Source organism: Myodes glareolus, chromosome 23 (assembly GCF_982192425.1).
Source record: "Myodes glareolus chromosome 23, mMyoGla1.1, whole genome shotgun sequence".
NCBI lineage: Eukaryota > Metazoa > Chordata > Mammalia > Rodentia > Cricetidae > Myodes > Myodes glareolus.
The window spans coordinates 27,018,385-27,044,878 of record NC_142048.1 but is presented as its reverse complement, the minus strand read 5'-3'; the positions used below and the strand labels follow the sequence as shown (position 1 = coordinate 27,044,878).

The 26,494-nt window shown below is 44.4% G+C and overlaps 1 protein-coding gene across 4 annotated transcripts in view; it reads right to left on the bottom strand.

Moving 5' to 3' along the window:
• Nucleotides 1–294: 294 nt before the first annotated feature.
• Stox2 (storkhead box 2) overlaps nucleotides 295–26,494 on the bottom strand; it is a 238,805-nt gene continuing 212,605 nt past the window's right edge. For 3 of the 4 annotated variants that reach the window (XM_048455804.3, XM_085680289.2, XM_085680290.2), the window contains 3 exons: nucleotides 22,711–22,863; nucleotides 12,041–14,306; nucleotides 295–6,889 (listed from right to left, as the gene is read on the bottom strand). In XM_048455804.3, coding sequence (XP_048311761.3) covers nucleotides 6,694–6,889; nucleotides 12,041–14,306; nucleotides 22,711–22,863 — 2,615 coding nt within the window. In that variant the 3' untranslated portion in view covers nucleotides 295–6,693. Of the gene's footprint in view, nucleotides 6,890–11,838; nucleotides 11,890–12,040; nucleotides 14,307–22,710; nucleotides 22,864–26,494 lie in introns of all 4 variants that reach the window. The other variant, XM_087901088.1, reaches the window with a different exon arrangement.

Below are 26,494 nucleotides of genomic sequence, written 5' to 3'. Positions count from 1 at the left end.
TAGTGATTTAAAAAAAAGCCCCAAAATAACCATGTTGCTATATAATTTCATAAAAATGGGGGACAACACACAACTCTAACCATTGCTCTGTGTTAAACCCACCCCAAAATGTGATCTTTTTAAAACCCATAGGAAAATAATTTCGATACAGGAACTCCATTTTTGATTTTCAATTTAAAAACTGTAATAAAGAATATGCAACAGAACTCTGTTACAAAATCACATTAATCAAAGAGAAAACCCGACCTCATCTAAATGATTTTCCCTTCAAGTAGCAAAAAAAGAAAATTCCACTTACACGTATAACCAAATGTTATTTAATATCTTAAAAAGTAACACAATCCAAAATGGATATTTCACACAACACTACATAAACAACATGAACACAATATTACCATATGGAGGGACTTTCAAATATAGACTTACAAAAATCCCTGTCCTTTTTTTTTTCCTTTTAAGTTATTATACTAAGCATGACAAGGAATCATCATTTACAATATGGTACACGGACACGATAAAAACCATGTTACAAATGTGCTGTTAGAAATCAGGAACATTAGGGAAGACGTTTCATGAACTGCAGTTATTTCATATGAAATACTATACAATATAAACAGAGCATCCATCCTGGATGACTTTTACAGCAACCAGAGACCAAGTCATTTAAAGGGTTTTTTTTTTTCAGTGCAAAAACATTTTATTCAAGGCAGTCTTGGCTGCAAAACTCCTTCCTAACGTACAGTAACCCCACTTGCACCTTCTTAGTTCATTGGCCCTAATGGAATAGTCACATTCAGTCGCTCAGAGAAAGACACCTGCAGGATCGGGATCCCTTGAAACTCGGATGCTCAAACTGAATTCTTCTCCAGATAGTAGGACGGATGTCACTGCTCTAAGGACTTTTACTCTGTAGCTGTTGACACGTACGTGGAGGTGACCCTAGGGCCGTTTGATTCCTAACTGGGCATGCGTGCACGATACTGCACACTATTCTGTTCTTCCAATGTGGAAACAGCGGTGGTGGTGTAGGTAGCTAGCTAGGTGGGGGAGGGCAAGGAGGCAGAGAGGGTGTTCCTCGGGGGAAAGGAAGAGTTGGGGCTGCCAAGAGTGTTCTGTGTGATGGATTTCCTGGAGCTGTAGAGGACTGGCATTGGAGGAGAGCTCGGGTCTCAAGTTTGATACCTCGTTTGGGCGAGAGCAAGGGAACGGAGGTACCAAGGTCAGCCTTTGGACAGGGAGGTAGGCAGGAATACAAGGACCAACCGAGCTCTAGGCTTCCGTTTTTGCCTTTCTAGAGCCATTGATGCCTCGCTCGCCAACACTTTTCCTCGTTCGCAGGGCGTGTGTGTTCGCAGGGTGTGTGTGTGTGTGTTCGCCGGGGTGTGTGTTCACACGCGAAGCCAACAAGGAGCGTTTCGAGGCCTCTGACTGCCCGCATACAGCGGCAAGAAGGCTTAGTTCCCCTTGAGCTTTGCCGAATTCTAAATTCTGCAAGTCATCAACTGTTAAGTCTATGAACAGCAGTGAAGACACAGAAGTGTGTATGGGAGGAGCCATCACTGGGGAGCCCCTCAGCATTGCTGATGCAAGACCAGGGAAGGGGACAGACGCCAATCAGGGAGAAGCCAGTATCTTTTACAAACACATGAGATTTAATAATCCAATGTCTCATATGTATAATTTATGAAACGTCTCCTACAGAAAACTCCATGGGAAAGTATTAGCTGTAGTATGACTACTATAACATCATCAGAGAATAACAGCCAATTGTTTTCTCTTTCTTGGCCAAACTCAGAGGACAGCAATGCCTTTCCTGCCATTTTTAGCTAACCCAAAGAACAATGCCTCCCCCAGCTTTTGCGCTCATTGTTCTTGTTTCTAGCTTCCCCAAGCCTCAAACACGGGCCCAGGAGTCCCTCACTCACAGGACATTACTGGATGGCTTTGACAATGGGTGAGGGGGGATGGGTAGACGAGGAAGCAACCACTTCTACTTGGGTCCACGGTGGTCTGCCACTACACTGCTGGTTAGATCTGGGACTGGTCTGGGGGAATGGAGAAAGCAGGCATCAAAGACCTTCTGTCTCAACATTTGAGAAAACACTTGGAAGGGGACCAGCTTCCCAGATCTCGCGAAGCAGGGTTTCGTATACGGTGGTGAATGTTATTGAGCTGAGCACTGTGCAGAGTGCTTACTAAGACTTTAAAGTAATAAAACAGAACTAAAAACTGTTTCAGCACCTTCCACTGCCTGGAACATCCAATGTTCCTGATGCTGGGGTTTACAGCAATTACAAAAACCCAATAAGAAACTGTAAACAAGTGTGGATGTCTGGATTAGCCTTGGTGTGGATTTGGTCACCTCCCACTTCCTAACGCAATACCAGTGATTTGGGCAGAGGTGTTGGGATTCCAAACAGCCATAACTCTTTGAATGAAAATGGACAAGGTGTCAAGCTGAATTTGTTTTCTTTATTAGCACACGTCAGAAAAATAGCATTGTAGTGATTTCTCATGATGGTCTCTCCAACAGATAGAAAATAGGTCACTGATAGCTGCCACTGTGTTTCTGGGTGACCGCGAGTCACTCCGTCTGTGTGCCCCTGTCAAGCACGGAGATCACACACAGGACCTGCTCTGTAATTGCACATCTCATGCTTTGGAAGCACTTTGAGATCCCCAGATGAGCTGCATAACGTTACTAGTGGTTGACTGTTAGCCTAAGCTCAGAATGCTACCCCTTCCAAATGGTAAGACATTGCCCAAAAATGATCGCTACGGTTTTGTGAGAATTAGGCCTCTCATTCAAGTTATGAACTTTATCTTCAAGTACACTTGGTGGACAAGTGGTAAATCCTGGGCAGAACTTTACAAAGCTGTGTTAACCTAAAAGAATAACCCTTTCCTACGGGCCACCATTCTAGTCTCGGTGGTGGCTGCGAAAGAAGTTAGATGTCCATTTTAACAATAGTGGCTGAGTTTTTGAGAAAGAGACATTTGGGAACAGCTGGTGTTCAAATCACTGCTCCTCCAGATTCCCTTTCGATTTATAGTCCCTGAACTTGGATTCTTCAACATCAAAGGCTCGGGCATTTATTATTTCTCGCCAGCTAGTCTCCTTCCAGTGCTCCTCTTTGTTTTCTCTATTGGGTGCACACACGTTCCCTTTCACACACTCATTAAAGTCTCCTGAGATGTGCAAAACACATCAAATGGTATACAAATTATTTAACAGACATCTCAGAATGCACAGCACAGCTCTTTTAATAAAAAGGAGGTTTGGGCTTCATAAGGGTAGCATATCAAAATGGCAGAGCAGCCCAAAGTGCTTCAAGTTGGCAGTTAAAATTTTTCACATATTTTGTTACTGAAAAAAACCTAGCAATCTAATCCAATTTTTAAAGGAATTAATAATTTCTCAAATGTTTACCAAGTAGCTCTTTGCTAAAGAGGACCTTCCTTCCTTCCTTCCTTCCTTCCTTCCTTCCTTCCTTCCTTCCTTCCTTTCTCTTTTTTTTTTTGTAGAGGAATGGAAGAATGGGGAAGACAATAATTTTAAAACATTTTAAAATGTTCATTCACTTGTAACAAATCAAATGTGCTTTCACGGGGCAGAAAGGAGAGAGAAAGAAGACAACAGGTTTACAATTGGAAGCCACAGCGTGGCGTGAAAGAAAACCACGGCAGGGAGAAGGTCATGAGTCCAATGGGCAAGTCACGGACACACACGGAACACCATGGCCTACCGCAGAAGCGTGTTTTCAACATTGATTTTCTGAAGAACACACTTGAACACACTGCTGCCATTTCATCAAATTCATGGAGGTAGTTATATGTAAAAATAAAAATTACCACAAAGTAATATGCTGTATCATAATAATACATATAAGTGTGCAAAATGCCGACAGATGTGTTGACCCTTTAAAGTTGAATGCCTCACAGAGATTCAACCAGATTCAGTTTTGTAAACCTTTCCATTGATAAACGCTAAGACTAGACATGCAGTCTTATAACACAAAGCTAGCTTCCAGTGGAGAAGAATATTGGCAAAGCCTGGGGAGGGCCTCAAGGCTGTGGGCCTCAAGGCTGTGGGCGTCAAGAGTCTCACCATCTTGATGAGGTCATCTTGTTATGTCTGTCATGAGCTTCCCACCACCAATGTCCCTCCATTCAAGAATCCAGATTAGAATCAGACAGGAGTATTTCTCCATGGAATATCTGTTTATGTGGTATATCATCTTTGAAGTCCTTCATTCTATGCTAATGGCTGCTGGTTAAGGGAGGTTCTTTTGTTTCTTTCTGAAATCATGTACCCCATAGTGATTAGGCAAATAGCGTACACATTTTATTTGAATAGCGCCTTCTGTAAACCTATTTCTCGCGAACCATCAAAATTCATGCTTTTAAAGCTTCTTCTCCTGAACAGGATTCTATCCTTCCTGCTCACACAGTACTAGATTCCTTCGATGGCTATGTCCAGAGGGTCTATCAGAGTCTAATGTGTTGTTTAAATGGTCCTATTATTAACAGACTGAGTATGCCAAAAATTTGAGAGCAGGTTTTTGGGAAAAAAATAAATTAGACAGACCAGATCTCGGAATCGTATGGCATACAGCTCCTCGAGCAAACAGACTGTATAGAACACCAGATCCATGACTGCTCATTCTGGATGTGGATGCATGGTTGCTCTTTCCGGACACACTTAAGTAATAAGGGAAACAATGTGTTTTTGAGTAACCTAGGCAGGCCTGGGGGGAAAGAAGGTATGAGATTCAAAACCCAATTGGCTTAGGCATTTCAATGATGTAGCAGTATACTGCCAACTGTGCTTAAGTCTTACTATAAGAAGCACACAAAAGCAATGTGTTATACCAAAGTTGAGGAGCCCAGTTTGATCCAATGCAGCTTCCGAATAGCAGGCAAAATGTGAGAGAGTACACCATTCCCACAACCTCATATGACTGTGCTTCCTGAAACACACTGCTAGTGATTAAACCTAACACAGAAAAAGAGACCTCTCACAGAGTTATGCTCATTACTGAGATCTTGGCTGAAAATACTTCACATTGATTTTAAGCTGTTTATTTATTAATCAATTTATGATCCATGGCTCCAAAAAGCACCATCCAACACTAAACTGAATAAAACTTCATGTCAGAGCATCTACTGGGATCAGAGGTAACCCTGAGTAGATAGCTTTCCAGTGCCTACAGACGTAGGAATCCTATGGTATACAGCGTCTTCTGTATATTCTTCTGTCGAAGTGGGCCTTACTTGTAGGACTGAAGTGTATTGGCTAGTGGTCCCCCCACTGTGGAGCCTTTTGATACTGAGTATGGCATTGCAAACCAAAGTAGAGTGTGAAGAAATCATTTTAAAAACTGCTGAGTGAGTGAGCACACGGTCCACCTAAAACACTCCTCCTGAAACCATTACAAGGTATCTGTAAACATTACTCTGGCATAGTTCATGTATGCATAATCATCATTCTGATAAATTTTAGGGGAGTACAAATTAAGGATATACCATACCAGCAGAATGAGGACACTCTGCTGTTTATTATATGGGTCCATGTACACTTCTGATCAAAAATTACTTTAAAGGTTTTTTTTTTTCTATAGATATCTTCCCAGGAATAAAAGGCCTGAAGTTCAACTCGCCCTAAATTTGCTCTTTCCTACAACCACTAAAAATTATCTCCCACAGCCTAATTTAGGCATTCTATTTAAAAACTACATAAAATAGATTTAAGTCCCTTCCATTAGAAAGAATAACACCCTCGGGCCACATTCTTCATTTGTAGCATAAAGAACATTTTGCTTCCAAACAAACTAACCACTGCATCTCTTGTAGGAAGAAAAGCTCCTCCCAGTGTCACAAGGAGGAAGGTATCCTTCTTCAATATCTGATTCGGCCCTCCCCAAAGTCCACACCACCTCCTCCATCACTCAGGACTGTGGCCCAGTGCGGACCGGATTCCCCTTCCTTTGTCCACTTCAAAGGCCTATATTCCCGTTTGTGACTGTGGAAGGTTAAACAACTCAAGACAAGCATCGAGTGCACTGGAAAACAGAATCCTGAAAACAAACACTCTAGGGACTTCTGGGACCCTTTCTGACATGGGCTCCTGCAAGAGTCTCGCGAAAACTCACAGTGAAAAATGACTGGCGTCTAAAGGACTCACACACAAAGGGCTGGGGTCCCTTCTGCTCAGTTTGGCATCGGTTTCTCTCATGATGGACACCCTCACATTTACATTTTGTGGTGACTTGGCTTTTTTTTAAGGGGGAGGGGCGGTTGTCAAGGATTAGTTCCCTGGCCCCATTCCCCATCGGCTGGGGGCAACACACATCTGCGGCATTTCAAAATGGAATTGGCAACTGCATGACATTGAAAAATGCATGTTCCACTTACAGTGTTTAGACTTGCCTATGTGTGTTCAAATACAGTTAGTGAAGCAGAAGTATACACATCTCCCCTACTGCTATTCGGTTGCTACAGAGCCATAAATGTGAAAAGCAATACTCTGAAATAAAGATTTTTTTTTTTGCCCTAGCCTACTTAGCGGCACAGCTTGAGTGACCCCCAAGCTGCGCTTGAGATGTTTGTCTTTGCAGAGATGTAAACGTCAGCCCCAATTGTCGTAAACGTTACTGTATCGAACAAGACAGAAGGTCTGAGGCAGAGGGACAATCATACACTAGTAACAGAAGCTTGCAAGCAGTTGGAAGGTTTCTGTAATTTCTCAGCTTCGTTGGTCGGGGGATCCGTACTTGCGCGGAAGTTGAAGGTTGGACCAGCTCCGCCATGGGCCGGACTCAGAGCAGGATTCTGACGGCGGTTGCTTTCAACAATGCTTGATGTGTTGGAAGCCAGGCTCTCCCGAGTGCTAGAAGAGTAAAAAGGGTTGGTTTTGGTTTTGCTTTGAACATAAACAATTACATATTGAGCCCAGAAGGAAGAGCAAATGACGGAGCTAATGGATTTCCTGTTGGTTCACGAAGCCATATCAGTACGCATCTCCTGCATGTACCCTTCCATCCCAGGCCCTGGGACTCATGGGAGACACAAATCGCAGCTCACGCATTAAGCAGCTTCTGACTACCAAATGTGTGACTTCCCCTGCTCTTTCCGAAAATGACTTCAAAATATAATGTGACAGACGGCCATCACACTGGCTTTGACAAAGAATATGCATACCTGTGTGATGGTTTCACCAAAAGTTGATAATTCAGACATCATGGCTCTCGAATAAATTCCGTAATTGGACAGAAAGATTTCACTGTTTTTGTTGCTTTTGACTAGATGTTAACGTGGTGGGTGGACTTCAAGTACGCCACTAGCTGACTTCCCCACAGGGATAGGAATGCAATTATTTGTAAATACGTTATACCCCTGTCTCTATTTTAATGCTTCAGTTAAAACACAATTATATGTTCAGATAAACAGTATTTCCCCTTTCCCATTGATTTGTGAAGGTGCAGTTCGTTCCTGTCTCCCTTTAGTAGGAATATTTTCATTTCTTAAGAATGAGGTGATCTTTAAAACTTCATCACTTCTGCTTAAGTTTTCCAAGTTGGAAATATTTGAATCCTTTTTCGCTGCAGAAGGAGATGTAAAACATTCATGTTTGAAAAGTCAGGACAACAGCAGAAATAAGATCACTCAGCAGACGGAGAGGGAGGGAAAAGGGACGGTATTTAAGATCCTCAAGGAGACGTGAAATAATTTACCCACTTACACAGAGCAGAGAAATCAAAACCATTCTCAAAACACCTACCCCACTGGCTAGATTAAAAGTTCACCTGGTCTCTGTACCTAGTCTAAGTTAGCTAAACCTGGCTGTCATGTGAGCAACCCCAGTCAAGGCATTGCCTCCTCCCTTAGCAGCCACTTCCAATGAGGTATTTAATTCTGATCCCTTAGCGACCTCAGTCTTCACTACCAAGAAGCCAGGAGTTAAATGTTTAAAAGGCATATGTTCACTGACTATCAATCAATCAATCAATCAAACAAACAAACAAACAAACAAACAACAACAATAACAAAACCCCCAACACTCGTTCTGAATGTAGAGGATTAATGCACTTAACGAGCTACGCCAAGTTTTCCCACCAAGCTTCTGGTTAGATGGGCATAACTAAAGAATGCTACACAATGCCTCTTAGGATAGAAAATACCTGACTTACCTGCTTACCTGCCTGGCCTCTTTCTGCAGAGAACCCATCCGTAGTTCTCCCAGAGCTGTGTCTGAGGTGTGGGGTCGGTGGAGGAAGGATAAGGGTAAAGCACATGATTTCATTCATTGCACTTTCAGCCACAGTAGTGACTTTTAAAAAGATCTATTCAGTGTGTGAGTGTGTGTGTGTGGGGGGGGGGGATGCACACTACGGCATGCGTGCAAAGGTCAGAAGACAGTTTGTGGGAGTCATCTCTGGTCTTCCCTAATATGGAACCTGGGGATCGACCTGAGCTCTCAGGCCTGGTGGCCAGTGGCTTTTTCACACTGAGCTATCTGGTCCATGAGAATAACTTTTAAGGGCATCTGACTTCCTCGCATCTATAGTGGAGGGAATTGTGCTGTGATTTACCTACTTACAGAGTGGCTGTGGGAGAGAAATAAGCCCTGATGTATTGGTACATTAAAAAGCTAGGAAAGCGCGGTTTCTATTACACATCTATGGTAGACTCATTTAAATAGCTACTGTAGATCAGCTTGGGAATCTAATGATCACTAATGGCATTTTTTTTCCTATGGGAAAATGAATTGTAGGATCCAAAGGACCTATTTTTTTAAAAATAGCTTTTGATGAATCAGCCTAACATTTATGAGTGTCTGCTGTATTACGAACAGTGTGCTTGGAACTACAAACAAATCACTCCAACATGGCATGTTAGTTAAGAGATGTCTTTGCAAGACACCTTTGGCTACCTTTGAGCTGCATCCAATGCACTTGTAAGGATAAATATGCACAGTAATCCGGTTTTTGCAAAGATTATATTCATTACGGTTGGAATCATGAGCACCGTTTGTGACATTCATACGGAGGGATCTGGATATACTGATGGAACGCTAACATTTATGGCAAATATGGCCGTAAAATACTTCTCAAATTTAATTTGGAAGAGAAAGCAAATAATAGAATGCAACCTTTAAAATGAGCTATTTAGGCCAGGAGCCATGGTGTACACCTTTGATCCCAGCACCCAGGAGGCAGAATCAGGTGGATCTCTATGAGTCTGAGGTCAGCCTGGTCTACAGGGCGAGTTCCAGGGACAGTCAGAGCTGTGAAGAGAGATCATGTCTCAGAGAGGGGGAGGGGGGAGAGGGTGAAGGAAGGGTTTAGGACTTCTTAGGTGGGAGGAGAGATTCACATCCTCTTTCCAGTACCTGCTTTCCAGAGCACACGCCCATGGCAGCGCGTCATGTCTCTGGTAGTTGTGTTGATGTTCATCAGCCAATTTGGGGGTCTCACATTTGAAACTCTTCATTTCAAGACTTTTCATTTCAATATGACTTCTCACACACAGTTCAAGTTTCTATCCTTTCTGGGTTCTGTTTGTTTGTTTGTTTGTTTAATATACTCTTTAGTTTCCAACAAACGGGACTGAAAATGTGGCTGAACGTGATGCCCAGGTCAACACCAGATCCTTCAAGTGTAGAGAGAAACCATTTGTCTCAGGAGAACCACAATTGCTTAGTGGCCTGTTTTAAGGGAAGATCCCCACAAAGAACTTAAACTTCACGCTCCTCGTGGTAATGGAGCAGCAACTGCGTGGCAGTGTTATTTCACCGGGTGCCACTCAGGGTGAAAGCCCTGGAAGTTCCGTGTTCTCTTTGTTCTCTCTCAAGCATAGAAAGGCAGCTTGGTGAACCTTAAAGTACACAGAAAGCAAGCCTGTCACCCCATTTTTAACTAAAGGTTTTTACTATAAAACAGCAAAATTGGGAATTCTTGAATGGGCATCCTGCCTAAAATTTTTGGGAGATCTACATTTTTCCAGAAAGGAGATCCAATTCGAATACTACTAGACAGACCTGTGGCCAGTGGGTAAGTGCTCTCTTTCTCTCTCTCTCTCTCTCTCTCTCTCTCTCTCTCTCTCTCTCTCTCTCTCTCTCTTTCTCTCTCTCTCTTTAGAATTAATGTTTCCTTCTACAATGGCAAGGCATTTAAGTACCTATTTAAAAATGAAAACGAACTTCTATAAGCTACCCACTTATAAATTCTACGTTACACAGCCCAAGTTTCAAGATAATATATTCTTTGAAGATACTGGTTCAACTATCTCATGGATACGTCTTTTCATCCCTAAACAAACAAAACTTTTCAATATTATAAAGGGTTAGGAACCACTCACTCCCAACATCTCCTTGGTAACAGTCTTGGGGGTGCTGCTGTTTGCTGCTGAAGTCTGGGTGCTGAGGGGCAACGTGAAGGGCATGGAAGTAAAGGAAGGAAAGCGTTAGGCAGAGGAGTCTCCATGATAAGAAATAATGAGTATAAAGCACAAGCAAGTAAACCATCTTTTCTACAAGCAATGGCTTTGAACTGTTACCACAGACCTCCAATTATCTGGCTTCCACTGCTAGAGTTTTCAAGAGGGGAAAAGGTATAGAACAGGAAAATCGGTGGCCAAGGACAGAGAAACTCATTGGAAAATAAAATCTGATGTGGGAGGGGGGAAATTTAGCAAAACAGATTCTTTAAAAAGGCCAGGGCTATTGCTCCCCAGGGTTTCCTGAGGATCCTTAATGCACTGAGAGGCCCAGGCTCCTGGATTCCCAAGGACTTTCCCAGAGTGCCAACTCTGACAGATGTGCGCTTGACACTGGAACTTCCATTTCTGCGTAAACTTGGGGTGGAAAGGTTACATAATCAAAATACTAACAATAACAAGTCAAGAGCTGGTCCTTCAAGAAATAGCAAATGCCTAATTATGGAATAAATGTTATAATAATCCCCAAATCTGACTTTGGGATGATGTGTCCCCAGGCTACCCAGCAATAGAGTGCAATAATCACAATGAAATGAATTGCAAGTCTTAAGAACGTAAATGAGCATACACGAAGTACCTATGTGGGTACTTATTGTGATTATAAATGCTATCATATCGGGAATCGGAGATGATGAGGAATATGCATGTCTAAGTAGCATTTCCGCACCTTAGAGTCACCAATCTGGAGAAGAGTTTAGAAGCAAGATTTAGGTTCCAAGTGGCTGTTTAAGGAGAAGAAAGAGTTATGGAGAAAAACAGAAGCTGGGACGTCCCTGGGCTTGTGTTTGTCACCCCTAACCAACCTCAGTGCGTTGGCGAGGGCCATCGGGTCTTATACACTCCGAATTGTCAGAACTGCTGAACTAACAAGACTGCAAAACGACAGCGTCCAGACACCGTCAGTTCTACAGGTGGGAAAGCGAAAGCGAAAGCAACTGTTTGCTCTCCCAGAGTATGGGCCCCTAACTTTCACCAGAGGAACAAGCTTCCATGTCTCCATCCACACGCATGTGGAAGAGCAAGACCTCTGAGCAAGCAGAGCAGACCACACACCGCATAGGAATTAGAGTGGCAGCAATCTTTTAGATCCTTTGGAAATACTGTAAAGCCCACTACTGTAGTCTCACTAGAGGGGCCATTATCCGAGCATCTATTTTACTACCCAATCCTTTCTTCCCACTGACTATATTATTTGTACTCAGAAAGTTACTTTTCTTTTCTTTTTTGAAAAAAAAAAAATCCCTTCTCCTGGAATTCCAAACACAAATAGAAGAAACCTCTGGGGGTGTTGGTCTCAGTCATACTAGACTGAGGCAAACTTTCGGGAAGGGACCAACCCACCAGTCCAGATTGGTGATCTCTACAGCTGCAGAAACATTTTTTTTTCAATTCCTGAAAAAGAAGTTAGAAACAGGTTGTTAACAACGCAAGTCACAGAACCCACAGCCCTCATTCACACAGCCTGAGACTGAAGTCAGTCATCTGCATAAAGCCCCTGGCCCTGGCGGGTGTATGCGGATTGTAGAGGGACACCTCTCCCTACCGTGGGGAGTTGAATCCACTGTCCACCGTGATGCTGCTGCTGTCCATGCTGTCCAGGCGAGCTGAATGGGTGGCTCTCTGGTTGCTGCTGCTATCAGTTTCTTTTGGGGTGAGGAGGGTAAGGTTCTTCTCAAACTTCCTCTGTAAATCTCGCTCCTTCTCCCTCTCAAGGAGCCACTGCATGGTGCCCACATCATCTCTGTTTTTCTCCTCCTCCGTGTTTTTGTTGGCCCCTTCCTCAGAGTCATCATCATCGGAGACATTGTAATAGTCAAAAGAGGCCTCTTGGTTCCCTCCAGACTCCTGCTGACGCTGGGACGGAGGCATGGCTTGGGCCACGGATGTCCCAAGGGAAGGTTCCAGTTTTTCACATCGGCCTGGCAGTGTGTCCACAGGTGACTTCGGGTGAGATTTAAGGAGGGACAAGCAGGGTTTGTGATAGCTGTTTACCGACAAGGTGCTGTGTAGGGGTTTGAACAGTGTGTCCTTGCTGAAGATTTCTTTCCTTTTGTCCAGGCTGCTGGGTTCTGCGCTATGATGTTGGACAAGGCGCCCATTGGCCATCCCCTCTGCCACACCACCAGAGGCAGCAGGGCCCCCACCTGGCCCTTTCGGTGACTCCTCCTGGTGCCCAACAGGTTCCCTGGAAGAATGAGGGGTCTGCCTCTCGGACGGAGACAGCTTTTTTACCCCCTCCACCAGGGTCGACGTGTCATGGTCCTCCTTATTCTTCCCCAGAGGTGACGGCACCGTGAGCACAGTCTCGCTAGAGGTGTTGCATTGGAAATAGTCATCCACAGCTGTTTTTGCTGGGCAAGGGCTGAGTTCCCCATAGGACGGCATACTCTCAGAGGGTTTGCCTGGCTCCAAAAGGCTACAAGCACTAGAAGGTTCCTTGCTGCCACCAACTATTTCTGGAATGCACACCTCTTTATAGCTGGCAGAGGATATAAGAGCCCTTTGATGACCGATAGTCTGCGCAGGCCGTAAGGTACTGTCATCAATGTAAGACTGGCTGGGGGTCTGGTCATCTTGGCTGCAGCCTTCAACCAGGTCTTCCGGAGTCCCGAGAGAAGAAGCGCCCAGGGGGCCTTTGGAGTTATCCATGGACCTGGATCTCTCCTTGGCCTTGTTGGATCTCTCATTCCTGGACCTCCGGTCCTGGGTATGGCTGTGGCTTCGGTGCACTTTGGAGTGGGAGCTTCCCCTGGAAGGTTCGGGAAAGGGCATCTCCGTTCTCCTTTTGGCCAGTTCGCCAGACACATCCCACTCCGGCGTCATGGGGAAATGGGACTCGATCACGTTTGTGTTGTTGTGCATGATGAAGCTGTCTCCTTTGTGTTCGATGATGAAGCAGCCCTCCCTGGGAGCCCTGGTTAGAGGGTCGCAGAATTCATACTCCCTCTCACCTGGGATATCCAGATGTGAGCCCTCCGAAGGATCACCTTTCGACACTCGGGTCTTACTGTGGGACCGAGACTTCCCGTGGGACTTTCGGTGAGTCCGGCTCTTTTTACTCCGCCCACTGTGGTGGGCAGAGGACCCGGCTTTGCTCCGGTGAGCCTTCTCTTCTTCAAGTTTCTTCATCAGTGCCGTGTGCCTCATGACATTTTCCACCGTCAAGTCGGGGTTGATACGCCGTATGATCTCCATTTCCACCTCCCGGGGGATGGTCGTCGGCGTATCCTCGTCTCGCAGGGGCCACTCCTCGGGAGGAAACTGGGCAGAGAAATTGGCCAGCTGTTTGGTCTTGTCTTTCTTAAAACTCAGCCGGAATAACTTGAGGCCAAATTTTTTGGACTGTTTTTCACCGTCTTTAGGTTTCGAGAGAGTTTCTGTCTTATAGGAGAAATTTATAGTACTTTTGCTTTTTTCAGTGGGCGGCACCTGGCACAGTGGAGGAGGGCAGTAGGGGTCTTTGCAGTCCTTGGCGGGTTTCCTCTGCAGAGTGGAGGCATGCATGCTGTGCACGTCTTCTCGGCAGCAGTGGCAAGAGTCGCAGTGCTTTCTGGGTAATGTCCTTTCCCTGACACAGCCTGAGGCAGAGGGCGTTATGGTTCCCGGTTGTGGAGAGGTACACTGAGACCTGTCAGGTACCCTCTCGTCCAAGTGGTACCACTTACTGTTAGTTCTTATGAGGGAAGGCGTGATGAAATAAGTTTGTGGGGTCACAATGAAATAGCCGTCTGGAGTCGGGTAGATTTTCCTCTCCCGTACCAGTGTGTTTAGGGTATGCCGGAGGATTTCTTGGCTTGGGGTTGGAACACCTACGGGCAAGAACAGAGATGTTGGTGTGAGAGAAGAAGGGACAGGTGAGAAGCCCTGATTTTCAGACTCCCATGAACATTGCCAGATTTGAAGTACCGCCCCAGGGCACGGAAGCAGGCTTCAGAGGTGTTTGCTACGTTTAGTGTGAACCCCAGTTTTCTCTGATGACGCCTAGGCACAGTACCACCTGGGGAGTGAAAAGGAGTTAAAATGGAGAGCACTGGGGATGCAGACGCATGCTAGAACGCTTTGTCCAGCATGCATGAGACCTTGCTTGGGTCCTGAGGCCACACCAGGAAATCGCTGCTGCAGGAGAGAGAAGGAAGTTAGATAGACTTCGATTGCACTGCTAAAAAGCCTTTCTCCAACATCTTGAAAGAGATACTATTTTATAAAGGACAAGAAAACGAAAAGTTTTCCATGCAATGACATAAATTTATGGCATTTTTTTCCAACAAGAACATCATATATATATATATATATATATATATATATATATATATATATATATATATAGTAACTTTATTATGTGCCAATTTTTAAAAGATTAAGTTAAATTAAAATTAATTTTTATAAATTTTATAAAAGGATAACTAAATTTGACTACTCCTTTTTAAAACTTCTTTTAATTTTGAGATTATAATATAATTCCATTTCTCCCTTTCCCTTCCTCCCTCCAAGCCCTTCTGTATACCACGCCTTGTTCCTTTTCAAATTCACACCTTCTGCTTTTATGAATAGTTATTACATGGATGTACATATATATGCATACACTTAATAAAAGCCACTTGGTTTATAAAATGTTACTCCCATGTATGTTTTCAGAGTTGACATTTGTATTGGGCAAATAATTGGGTACTCTTCTCTGCGAGACACAATTTCTCACATCCTTTAGTTACCCATAGCTAGACCCCTAAAATCTCCCCGTGGCTGTGGAAACATGAGTTGAACAAGGACAAGAGCCATGCCGAAGTGGATAGGGGGGGAGCACCATGAGGACTCAATCCTGCACAAAGGACTGAACCATTCTTCAACATGCCTTGTGATTTTAAATCCACCACTTTGCATGTTGAAACTGTCTGCTGCCAGACTTACAGTTAGATACAGTGTTGTCTGTCCTTGGCAAGAGTCAGCAGAGGGAGGTGGTTTTCCACCATTGAGCCCTAACTCACACACTAGTGGATGGATATACATGGAGACAGTCTTGGTTCGCTCACTAAGTCCCAAGTATTTGCATTTGCTAGAACATAAATACAGGGGTGGGTGAGGCACTGTTTCATTGTGCCATGGTGTACTTAGCTTCTCAGGGTTTTCGTGGGAATGCTTAGGTCCTCCCTGCCTGAAAAGATAAAAACCAGGAAGAGACATCCTTAGGAAAGTGCACCTCCTCCGAGCTGTAGGTCACTTCCTCTATTTCTCGGATATTCTGCATTTGCCAGTGTCAGGCACATCAAGGAGGTGGTATCTACAGAAATGATCCGAATGGCGTAATTTAGGAACAGGCCAGATCAAACCATATAAATACTGCCAATACTTGACCCATAAAAATGGCAGTTTTGAGTGTTACAGTCGGAGCAGTACAATGTAGAGAATGAAAGCAGGCTTGGATGCCAAGGCCAGACTGTTAAGTTGGAAGTCCTGCTGTCTTTGATAATGGCATTACTGGTCGAATTGTTCATTTTTTTTCCCACCCCATTCCCTACTGTATTTTAGATCTAGAAAGTTCTCTAAAACTCCCGTGCTAAAAACTTGACCCTTGACTTGTTGCTCTTTGGTGTTGGTGGTACTTTTAGGAGGTCAAGTTTAATGGGAGGGCCTTTGGGTCAATGGGGCCCTTGATGGGCTCTGTGTAGCCCAGGTCTCTTCCTCTCTCCTTCGCCTCTCTCCTTCGCTCCTGGGCTGAGATCCTACCACAGAAAGAATACTCACCATAGACCTGAAAGGCACCAGCCCATCTAACCACAGGCTGAAACCTTTACAACTACGGCCCTAAATAAAGCTTTTCTTTTTACGAGCTTTAATTGTTATAAGAAGTCAATGCCTCCCTGCCAAATTCACACCTTACAACTCTCACTTCTCCAGTAGCTGCCTCCAACTGACCTTTGTTTGGAGCTAGGGTCTTTGCAGGAATAGCCAAGTTGAAATGGGGGACATTAGAGTGGGTCATAGTCCATTAGGAGCAATGTCCTTCTGAAGAGGGGAAAATGGCACAGACAGAGGCATAAATGGAAGATAGTGTGAAAAACACAGGTCAAAGACGGCCATGCACACGTCAAGGAGAGATGCTTGGGACATATGCTTCCCTCACAACCTTCAGAAGGGAGCAGACAGCCCCGCTGACATCGATTTGGATTTCCGGTTTTCAGAACCATGCACTCCTTCGTGTTGTTGATCTCCTTGTCTGCTGTACTAGCCCTCCCTGGTGGTATCATTAAGGCAGCTGGTAACCTAGCCTCTGAGGCATCTATTCTCATAGAGCTGCTGGGAATGTACACGGGTTTGGGGCATGCACAACAGTGTGCGCCAGAGAGCAAGTTCTCAATACACGCCAGCCACTGCTCTCAATTTTGGATCAGGAGTCAGATTACCTTCACATGATGTGGTGCCGCTGGAGGAGCTGGGAAATCTGTGTGCCCTCGACCCTGCCAAACAACGAAAGTGGGATCTAACACATCAGAACTGGCATTCTCAGGGAGAGGAAGCCTGTGGGTACAATGCAGCGCCCACCTTTGGATGACATATTTAGCAAGGGGGGAGAGGCTCACATACAGCACCCACCTTGGGAGGCCATCTTTAGCAAGGGGGGAGAGGCTCACATACAGCATATGGCTAACTGCAGTTAATCTTTTAGCTGCATAACTTCCTCTAATTTAGTGATCTATTTTTGATAAATGTACACTGATTTTTTTTTCACAACTAAGTTGAAGACTGGTAATGATAAAGCTTGTTTTTAAATTCTTTGATACGTGTACAAAATAGAAACTTTTTTAAAACAGAATTCATGATATTACTCCAAATCATGCAATTCTTGGGTGCCGCCACAAAAGAAAAAGTAGCTACCCACAAGGGAAGCAACTTGAGAGTCTTTTTCATCCTCCTGAGAGCCAGAGCCTGCTGTTGAATGGCAGAAGACCCCACTCAGAACACGGCCCCTAGGGTGAGCACACACGCCGCACTGTGCTCTCAGATGACGAAGCTGTGGGCACAACGCCCACACAACAAACCTGGGCTTAAAAACTGCAATTATATGATAAGTTTCAATTATAAAAACCCACTTTTTTACATATATAATTAGCAGGGAGTAATGGCCCATGCCTGTAATCTCAGAGCTCATCAGGAGGACTGAGCGAGTTCGAGGCCGGCCTGGGCTACATAGTAGTTTCTGATCAGGCTGGACTATATAAAGAAACACTTTCTAAAATCAAAAAAAACCCCTCATGATTAATTAATTTACCTTGACTGTTACTAAAGAAAGGTAAGTTATACTTCTTTTTCCTCGTGTGTGTGTGTGTGTGTGTGTGTGTGTGTGTGTGTGTGTGTGTTTGTACACCAAATACGTGTGGGTACCTGCACTGGCCAGAAGAGGGCTTCAGATCTTCTGTAACTTGAGTATAGAGTATCAGCCCAATATGTGCACTGAGGACCTAACTTGGGTCTCTGAGAGGAGCAATGAGCATTCTTAACTACCTAGCCAGCTCTCTAGCTCATGAATCATTACTGCTGGTCTTGGAAAACCCATAGATTTATACAAAATCATGGCCACAACAAAAATATGCTAATCGCCATTAAGAAAAATTTCTCTAGTTCTTCCTCAGTGAAGGGACAAGAGAGAACCTGTGCTTCACATGCCTGGGGATTCTCAGCAACACCAGTAAACAGCGTTTACTCTGAAGATAGAAACCACAACCACGTTTTCCCTTGCCATCCAATCTATTTCACACTTCCGCCTTGGCTTTTCTGGTTCAACTGAAAGTTGCAAAAATTTATACTTGTTACCATTAAGTCTTAGTATAGTGACTGATGTTTCTAGCCCTCAATCTCACCCTGAGTTCTACCAGACACTTGTGGGGTTAACCTGACAAAGTGAGGCTCATGTGCAAGCTCCACCCTTTCAGTTTCTACACCAGCAGTTTATGGTGAATCAGGATTTGCTGAGAACAGAGACAAGCTCTGCATTCTAACCGAGCTAAAACTGGACTCACACCTTTACATCTTTCAAAGCAAAGGCGGGTATTTAAAGTTATCGCATGACTGTATGGTGTTTCTTGGAAGCACATTTTGCTTTGCTCCTTCAAATCTGATTGGTTCTCAGAACAGAGTACACAAATGTGTGTTCTTTGCTAGACAGCTTGGATTAAGGGCACTTTCATTCTGGGTAAGACCTGTGCACGTTATTCAGACTAGCCTGGAACTGATGGGCTCAAATAATCTTTATCCATTACCTTCATGTAGTTTCTGAGACTACAGGCTCATGTCTTCACGTCCAGTGTTAGATGGAAATGCTTAATGGGCTTCATTCTATTGCTATTTTTATTAGTGAAGAACACTGATTGAGTGAGAATTCCGAACGATGAGACAGAAAGAAAACATGGAATGGCATACTAACATTCTGCGGCTGACGCTAAAGCCAGCTCCAACTCTACCTGCACTCCCACAGTCCTCCATGTCCCTGAAGTGAGTCGGCCTAGCATATACAGGGATTAGCCCAATGGAACTGAGCACTCATTCCAGATGGGTGGGTGAGCAGTTCTTTAGGAGAATGGAAAACAAGTATTCTTTTAAGATTTTTTTTAAAGATTTATTTATTATGTATACAACATTCCTTCCATGTATGCTTGCATGCCAGAAGAGGGTACCACATCTCATTGTAGATGGTTGTGAGCCACCATGTGGTTGCTGGGAATTGAACTCAGGACCTCTGGAAGAACAGTCAGTGCTCTTAACCTCTGAGCCATCTCTCCAGCCCTTCTTTTAAGATCTTTAGAAATATTCTTAGGCTGAGGGTGTGGCTCTGTGGTAGGAGACTTGCTTGGCATGCACAAGGCCCAGCAGGGCCATGTCTCTCTCACCACACATACACCACACACCACACACACACACACACACACACACACACACACACACACACCGTAAATACACACACACCGTAAACACACACACACACACACCCTGTAAACACACACAGACACATACACACACGCACGTGCGCGCACGCAGTCTACACCTCCCACCCCTCCAAGCACACATGTAATTCTGTAATGGAAACTGGTATACAGAAGTTGCTGAACTGACTTTCAAAGTTTAACTTTTATTAAAAAGACTATCCTGCCATTTGTTTCTGGTACATTTTTATTCTTTGGACTACAGATGTACGAAACAGTGAGAGGTCATATTTGAAATTATCCTTTTTATTTATAAAACATGCACCAAATAGAAAATTTTAAATACTTCAATAACACTGTTGTATTTCAACATCTCTTTTTCAAATAGTAAACTACAAAGGAAGTAAATAACCTTACCTTTAAAAGAAAGAAGGTATTTAAAAACCCTCCAGACTTTTAGCACTGTCGTTGAAAATGGACTTTAATTTAAAACAAGTCTAAATTCCCTGTGATGTTTTGCTCTGACTAGCTGATGGAAAGCAACAAATAAAAGGAAGAGAAAAAGAGGGCAGGTAAGCCAAGGAAATCTCCTTTTTAAGGAAATACTAGTTAAAAGTTTGGAGCTATTAAGCCAGGCATAATGGTGTACACCTGTAGAGACAGGATGATAATGTGCAAGACCGGTGTGGTCTTCACAGTGAGACTGTGTCTCAAAAATCAAAATTTTAAAACAAAACTAAACTAAAGGAAAAGAGTAACTGTTATTAAAGAGGAATTTCAATAATTATTACCATGTCCTGGACCAGGGGTTGAGGGACCAGTTAGCAAATATTTTAGGCTTTGTGAGTCATGTGCCCTACGTGGCAACACGTCAACTCTCCTACATCCAACGAGCAGAAGCTAATCCAGAGTTGTCAGAAATGGCTGTGCTCTGATAAAACTTTATTCACAAAGACAGGTGCTACTAGGCTTTTGAAAAGCTCCACCCTTCGCAAAGTCTACACAGTGTTTCTGCAAATTTCTGGGTCTGGTCCATAGTCCCGAACACTACACAGATGGGAAACTTTAGATAGCATTCCCTTGCCATAAAACTTGGCAAAGCAGTTACTACTTTGCCAGGAATTTGTTTTCGCTACAGTGTCTTGTAGCTTGATGGCACCCTCTGTTTCTCAGCAGAGATGAGTATTTTACTATTGCGTACCGGCTCTGCATTCTTTCCTGGTTTATAGTCGTGGGAGGCATGGAAACACTTCTGAGAAAGTCACTTGGCTTCTCGTGAAGCTGTGTAACTAACAGTCTGAAGACTTTAAATCAGCCGGACTGTTCACTGTCCAAAGCAGTGGCCTAGTATACAGCAGAAGGGTTGTCCTGTACCAGAGGGTCTGATTGCGAAGAGCATTGCCCTCTCTTACCTGCGGAGCTGCGTGTCTCACTACCAGTGGGAAAGGCACTGGGCAGCTAGAAAAGGGGAACAAATAATGAAGAATGTTTGGAGATAGTAAAATGTTATAACATTTAAGATAATTTATAGGCTGCAAGTGTAGGTTGATGCTACCGTTTGAATAGCATACATAATATAAAAACACTGACATCGAGAACGGAGGGGTAGAGCGTGGGGGCGCACACCTTTAATCCCAGCACTAAGGAGGCAGAGGCAGGAAGATCTGAATTCGAGGCCAGCCTGGTCTACAGAGCGAGTTCCAGGACAGCCAGAGCTACACAGACAAACCCTGTGTCAAAAAACTAAAAACAAAACAAAGCAAAAAAGAACCATAATCAAACAGAAACTTGAAGAAGAAAAACAGAAAAGAAAAAAGAACAGAGGGGAAAATTACTGGGAAAGAAACACATCGCTTTTTTGAGGCCAAAGAAAAGATGGAGGGCGGTAGGCCATGTTTATGATCTTCCTAGGGTTGGTTCTTCTAGCCATTCCTTGTGTGTGTGCGCATGCATGTATGCATGTATATGTTCATACACACTTTCTACAGCTTGGCTTCAGGCCAAGCCAAGATCGCTTCATCAACACATTAGGGCATAAGATATGACCAAGGGTCAAGGATTTTTTTCCCAAAATCAAGCAGTATAGACAGCACAGGCCCACCTTTCTAAGTCCCAGCCTACTGCTGGGCACCCTTAGACTCGGGACCTAAGCAAATGCTTATTGTTGCTTGTCTTTAACTGTCTGGTTATTTATCACTCACTTTTTCTGTAGCCAAAGCAGATTCAGCCAACAGCATATATTACTGAAGTCTCTTTGAAAGCTGAATGAACATTAAGTAGATCATGCATTTATTTTTAATGTGATTTCTATTTCAGTCTAGAAAGGGGTATAGTATTCCCTAAGCTGGCAAACTGTCAGTCCCATAAGGTTCACACTGCCCATCTATTTATCTTTTTTCTTTTTTTTTCTTTTCTTTCTTTCTTTTTTTTTTTTACAGGCATTCTCTATGTAAAAAGCCCTGGTTGTCCTGGAATTCACTCTGCAGACCAGGCTGGCCTCCATCTATTTATACATGTTAAACTATACATGCACAGAAAATTGCCTGCACCTAAGGAAATTTAGAGATTTCACAGCAAACGGGATTTTGAAATTCTCTTGTAACACTAGATTTGAAAACTCTGGCAGGGGCATGGCACTGGAGGGGAGTAGTGGGTGCCTCCATGGAGATAGGGCACGGGTGTTTAGTGTGGACCACACCAAACAGCTTGACCACTGCAATCATCGGCAACCATTTATCCTGCAGCTGTACCCACTGTCTTCATTTTGTAATAGTTAAGGGGAAAAAAGCAATTTTTTCCTTTTAAAAATGAAGTCTCAATTCATGAAGTAACATTTTATTAAGGCTCATCAGATCATAACACAAACATGCGAGGCATATTTATTTAAACATCATTTCTTTAGCTGAACTCCTGGGACTAAACATTGGCAGCTGTTTCTGATGAACCCCAAGTTTATATATTTAAGGAAGGCTGAATTGCAATGAATGAGCAGACTCTTGGTCATTTTCGCCATTTCTTACAATGCTGGCTTAATCTTTCCCCTAAGCATCAAGTTAAAAAGTATTCTATCAAAATATAAAAGTAAATGAAAAAATAAATAAGAATAAAATAAAAAGCACTGTACCTAAAGGAGTGACTTTCTGATTGTTATTATTTTAAGTCACAGAAGGAAAGTATTTAATCTGTTTGGGTGAAAGTATTTTTCCCCCCTAGGGTTCCTTTAAAGTCCTGGAGCCCACACCCCACGCCCCACATCCATAGTCTATGTCCATTTAGAGAGAGCGCCATTTTCTCCTGTTACCTGGGAAACACGTCGTCAGGTGTTCCATCAGAGCTTCTTGGGTCACAGGCTTCCTGGAAGAGTTCATTGCCGAGATGGCCAAGCAGAGGATTTCCCCGAGTGGAATAAACTGGGACTGGCTGATGGGGGACATGCTGATGGGTGACACATCACCTGCAGAAAGATGAGTTTTAGGTGAGCGGGGCCATCAGAACACATCGCCACGTGCCACGTGCCCCCTCCCGGCCTCCACCATGCATACCCTCCCAGGACGGCTCTGATCCTTGCAATAGGAAGTCAATCCGTTTTGAACGCTGACGCTTGTTGAGATCACAGCTGATTCCACTCGGGTGGAAAGACTTCCGAGCACAGTGGACGCTCTGATAATCTCAACAAGCAAAATTCTCCTAAAAACCCTGAGCTCTCATTTGAACAGTGAGAGTTCTAACGTCTTGTAACAAATGAGGCTTTGAAAAAAAATAACTTCTGCTTTTAGTAGTATGGAGATGATTTAGGAAGCAACCACTGCTCAGAGTTAAAAAAAAAACAAAACGTATTTGTGGTGAGTAACGGTGATTCGTCCTTCAAATGTTGAGGGTCTTTACGTGCTGGGCGTCTGCCAGACGAGTTGGGAGCTCACATTGAAAGAGAAGCGTCCCCTCCACAGCCGTCTTTGCCTTTGAACAGTTTTATTTAAGTGGAAGAGACAGCCACGGAGATCAAGGTGACAGGGCCAAGTGATGGGCGTAGAGCAGAGGACTGAGCAGTAAGCTCAGAGGATAACATGGGTCAGCAGTATATCTACCCTCGGAGGGGACAGTGGGACTCAGAAGCAAGGGACTAGAGGGTTCTTCTAAGGCTTTGAGATCTGAATCTGGTGCCAAGGGGCAGGAGAGTGGCTGGGAGATGGTGATGAACTGGGGATGAGAGGAGCTATAAACAAGTGTTTTTCCACGGAGTTGTAAAGAAGGGGTGCAGCTCTGCGGGAGCAACCACGAGGCCACAGCTAAGTGCTCGAGGCTCTCATCATATGAGCAAGAGTGAGCCGTGGAAGAAACAGAAAGCCCGAATAGAACAGATGTGGCTCTCAGGAAAAAGGCTGTGGTGACCCTGCAGAGAGAGGATCACCTGGAAGAAGGCAGGGCAGATCAGAGTGAAGGAGAGGCCATGGCCCTCAGTATGCATCTCTGCCAGAAGGGATGGTGGAGGCTGGGAGGCTGATAACCTAGCATCGAAGGGTCAGTGATGTGGATTCGTTAAGTATCAGCCAGTAACACAAACACCTCTCTCCATTTCTGAAATCTTTACAGTTGGGAGATGGTTCAGCTGAATCCTAAAGATTCTCAGAATTTCCGAGACACTTCTGAGGTCAGGGTGGCCTCAGACTAGGAAGGAACTAGGAGAACAGAGGGGTAAGGTGTCTGCTCCTGACCCCCAAGTGCCACCTGGATTGTACTTAGGGGGTCTGTAAGATTTTACTACAAAGGAAGTTCTATAGGAAGGATGAAAATAATCAGCAGAGAACATTTTCTTTACTGACCATATTTACATAAAACTTCCTTTTTGTTTTTGTAAAAGATTTACTTTGTTATGTATAATTTTACATAATATGTACATGCATATTATGAATTATAATATACATATGTGTATGCACGTGTGTGTGTGTGTGTGTGTGTGTGTGTGTGTGAATGCAGTACCCAGGGAGGCCAGAAGAGGGCACTGAACCCCCTGCAACAGGAGTTACAGATCATTGTAAGCCACCCAGTGTGGGTGCTGGAAAGGGAACTCAGGTTCTCTGGAAGATCAGTACATGGTCTTAATGGCTGAGCTGGCTCTGTAGCTCCTGCCCACTGCTTTTGGTTTTATTTTATTGTTCCTTAAGCATGCTTTCTCATGTAATAAGCTAACACAGCTGGCCAAAGACAAGACTCCGGTCAGTTTGTAACATTAATCAATATCCTCTCCAAAAGATGTTTGGGTGCCCTGAGGTCGATGGGCCCCCCCTGCAGTCAGGGGAGTTGAAGCTGAGCTTTGACACATCTCCTAGGTTGTGGGAGGGTACAGAAGACCCTAAGGAAAGAATGTGAACCCAACTTTGAGATGATGTAATGAATGAAATTAGGCAACAGAGCTCCCTGAATGTTGGAACCAGTTCAGCAGGTATATGAGACAGAACAGCAGAAACCAGTGTCCAAGACACGAGGCTTGTACCTCTCGCGGGAGCCCAGCTGAGTTTGGTGCTCCCCTCCCCCACGGCATCAGCTGGGGACTCCATCAGTTCTGTTATGACGTCAGGGGAGTGTGTGAGGAATAGGTGATACTACTGGTGGATCAAATTCAAATCCAGAAACGGTCCACGTAGATTTAAAAAGATCAACAGAAACTAGGAACGCATCTAATGGAGGAAGACCTGCAAACTCTGGAGCGTTCCAAAAGCGGAGCCCTCTGAGAAGCTTTGATAGCATCCGGGGGAGCAGCAGTGGGAAATAATACACGAGACGTACAGCTGCTGCTGGGACAGTCGGTACTGCCCAATGTGGGTGGGAGGTGCTCAGCTCACACTGCAGAACTGTGTGCTGGGATTGTCCATGTGGGCTGGTAGACCGCGGTGTACTGAAGGGACTTTGTTTTAAGGATAGGGGCAATGTTCAAACAATATCCTGGCAGAGTTGCTGCAACAGTCAGCGGAAGGGAGGGTGGGGTCTCCTACCAAAGGGGAAAACCAAAGCAGATTTGGGAATCTCTGGAGCTATAGATCACTTAGGAAGCAACACCTTCACCAAGTGTGCTATCGTCAGAAGAATTTCTCAGAGGACCCAGACACAGAAGCACGGAATAGAATTGCTTTAAATGCAGGTTGGAATCCTTCATGGTTCTGCAGAGATTACAAAAGACTTCTCTACACAGATGCCAATTAGCGAAACGACTAGTTTCTGCTTGTGCTTCTGCTACACGGGTCGTTTCTGTCATCTCCTCCGTGGATTTCTTTGCATTCACTGCGTGCTCACTGGAAGAGGCAGAAACTGTGCATGCCAGGGTATTTTTGCCAGGAACTCGTTTCACCATAGCAATGACTATGGGCAGTAACGTTTAATGTAGGATACGAAGCAGAGTGGAAATGGGATGTTCGAGATACATCTCTGTGCCGACTCATTCTATACTGCATTAAGAGCAATTATCTCCCGGTCCTCATCCATCCCCAAATCAGTCCACACTGTCTACACCAGCACCTCCTTGGATCCCTTCCAGAACTCCAGCTGCAGCGCCACCTAGCCATAGTCCCATCTCCACCGCAAACGGCCATCGTCTCTCACCTGGCCTGTTACATTAGCTTCATGGCACTCTGCTTTTCTGCCTTGGTCTTTAACAACCCCTTTCTTCAGAGCAACCAAGCACCTCCCAAGAAGTCATAAATCATGCCACATCCCTGCACAAAACCCCACAGCACTGCCTCTTACATGGAAAGAGAAACCCGACTCCGTATGGGTTGGTTCCACAAGGCTCTGCAGTTTGGACCCGCCTAACCGCCTCTGTGGGATAGACCCCCATCGACTCACCACCACCTTTCTTAGTGCAGGCTCACAACCTCCTGTTCTTGGATCCTGCTAGGCTTTTCCTAAACTCAGGCAGGGTCTTTGTCGTTTGTATTTTGTGCCTTGCTGGGGGTATCTCTGGGGTGGACTTTTCCAGAACTGGCCCCTTGTCATTATGTATAGATCAGAAGTGAAAAGCCATACCCCCAGGGAGTCCCACTCAGACCACCAAAGCCAGTGCTGAACTTCACTCTCTGAATGTGTGTGTGCTC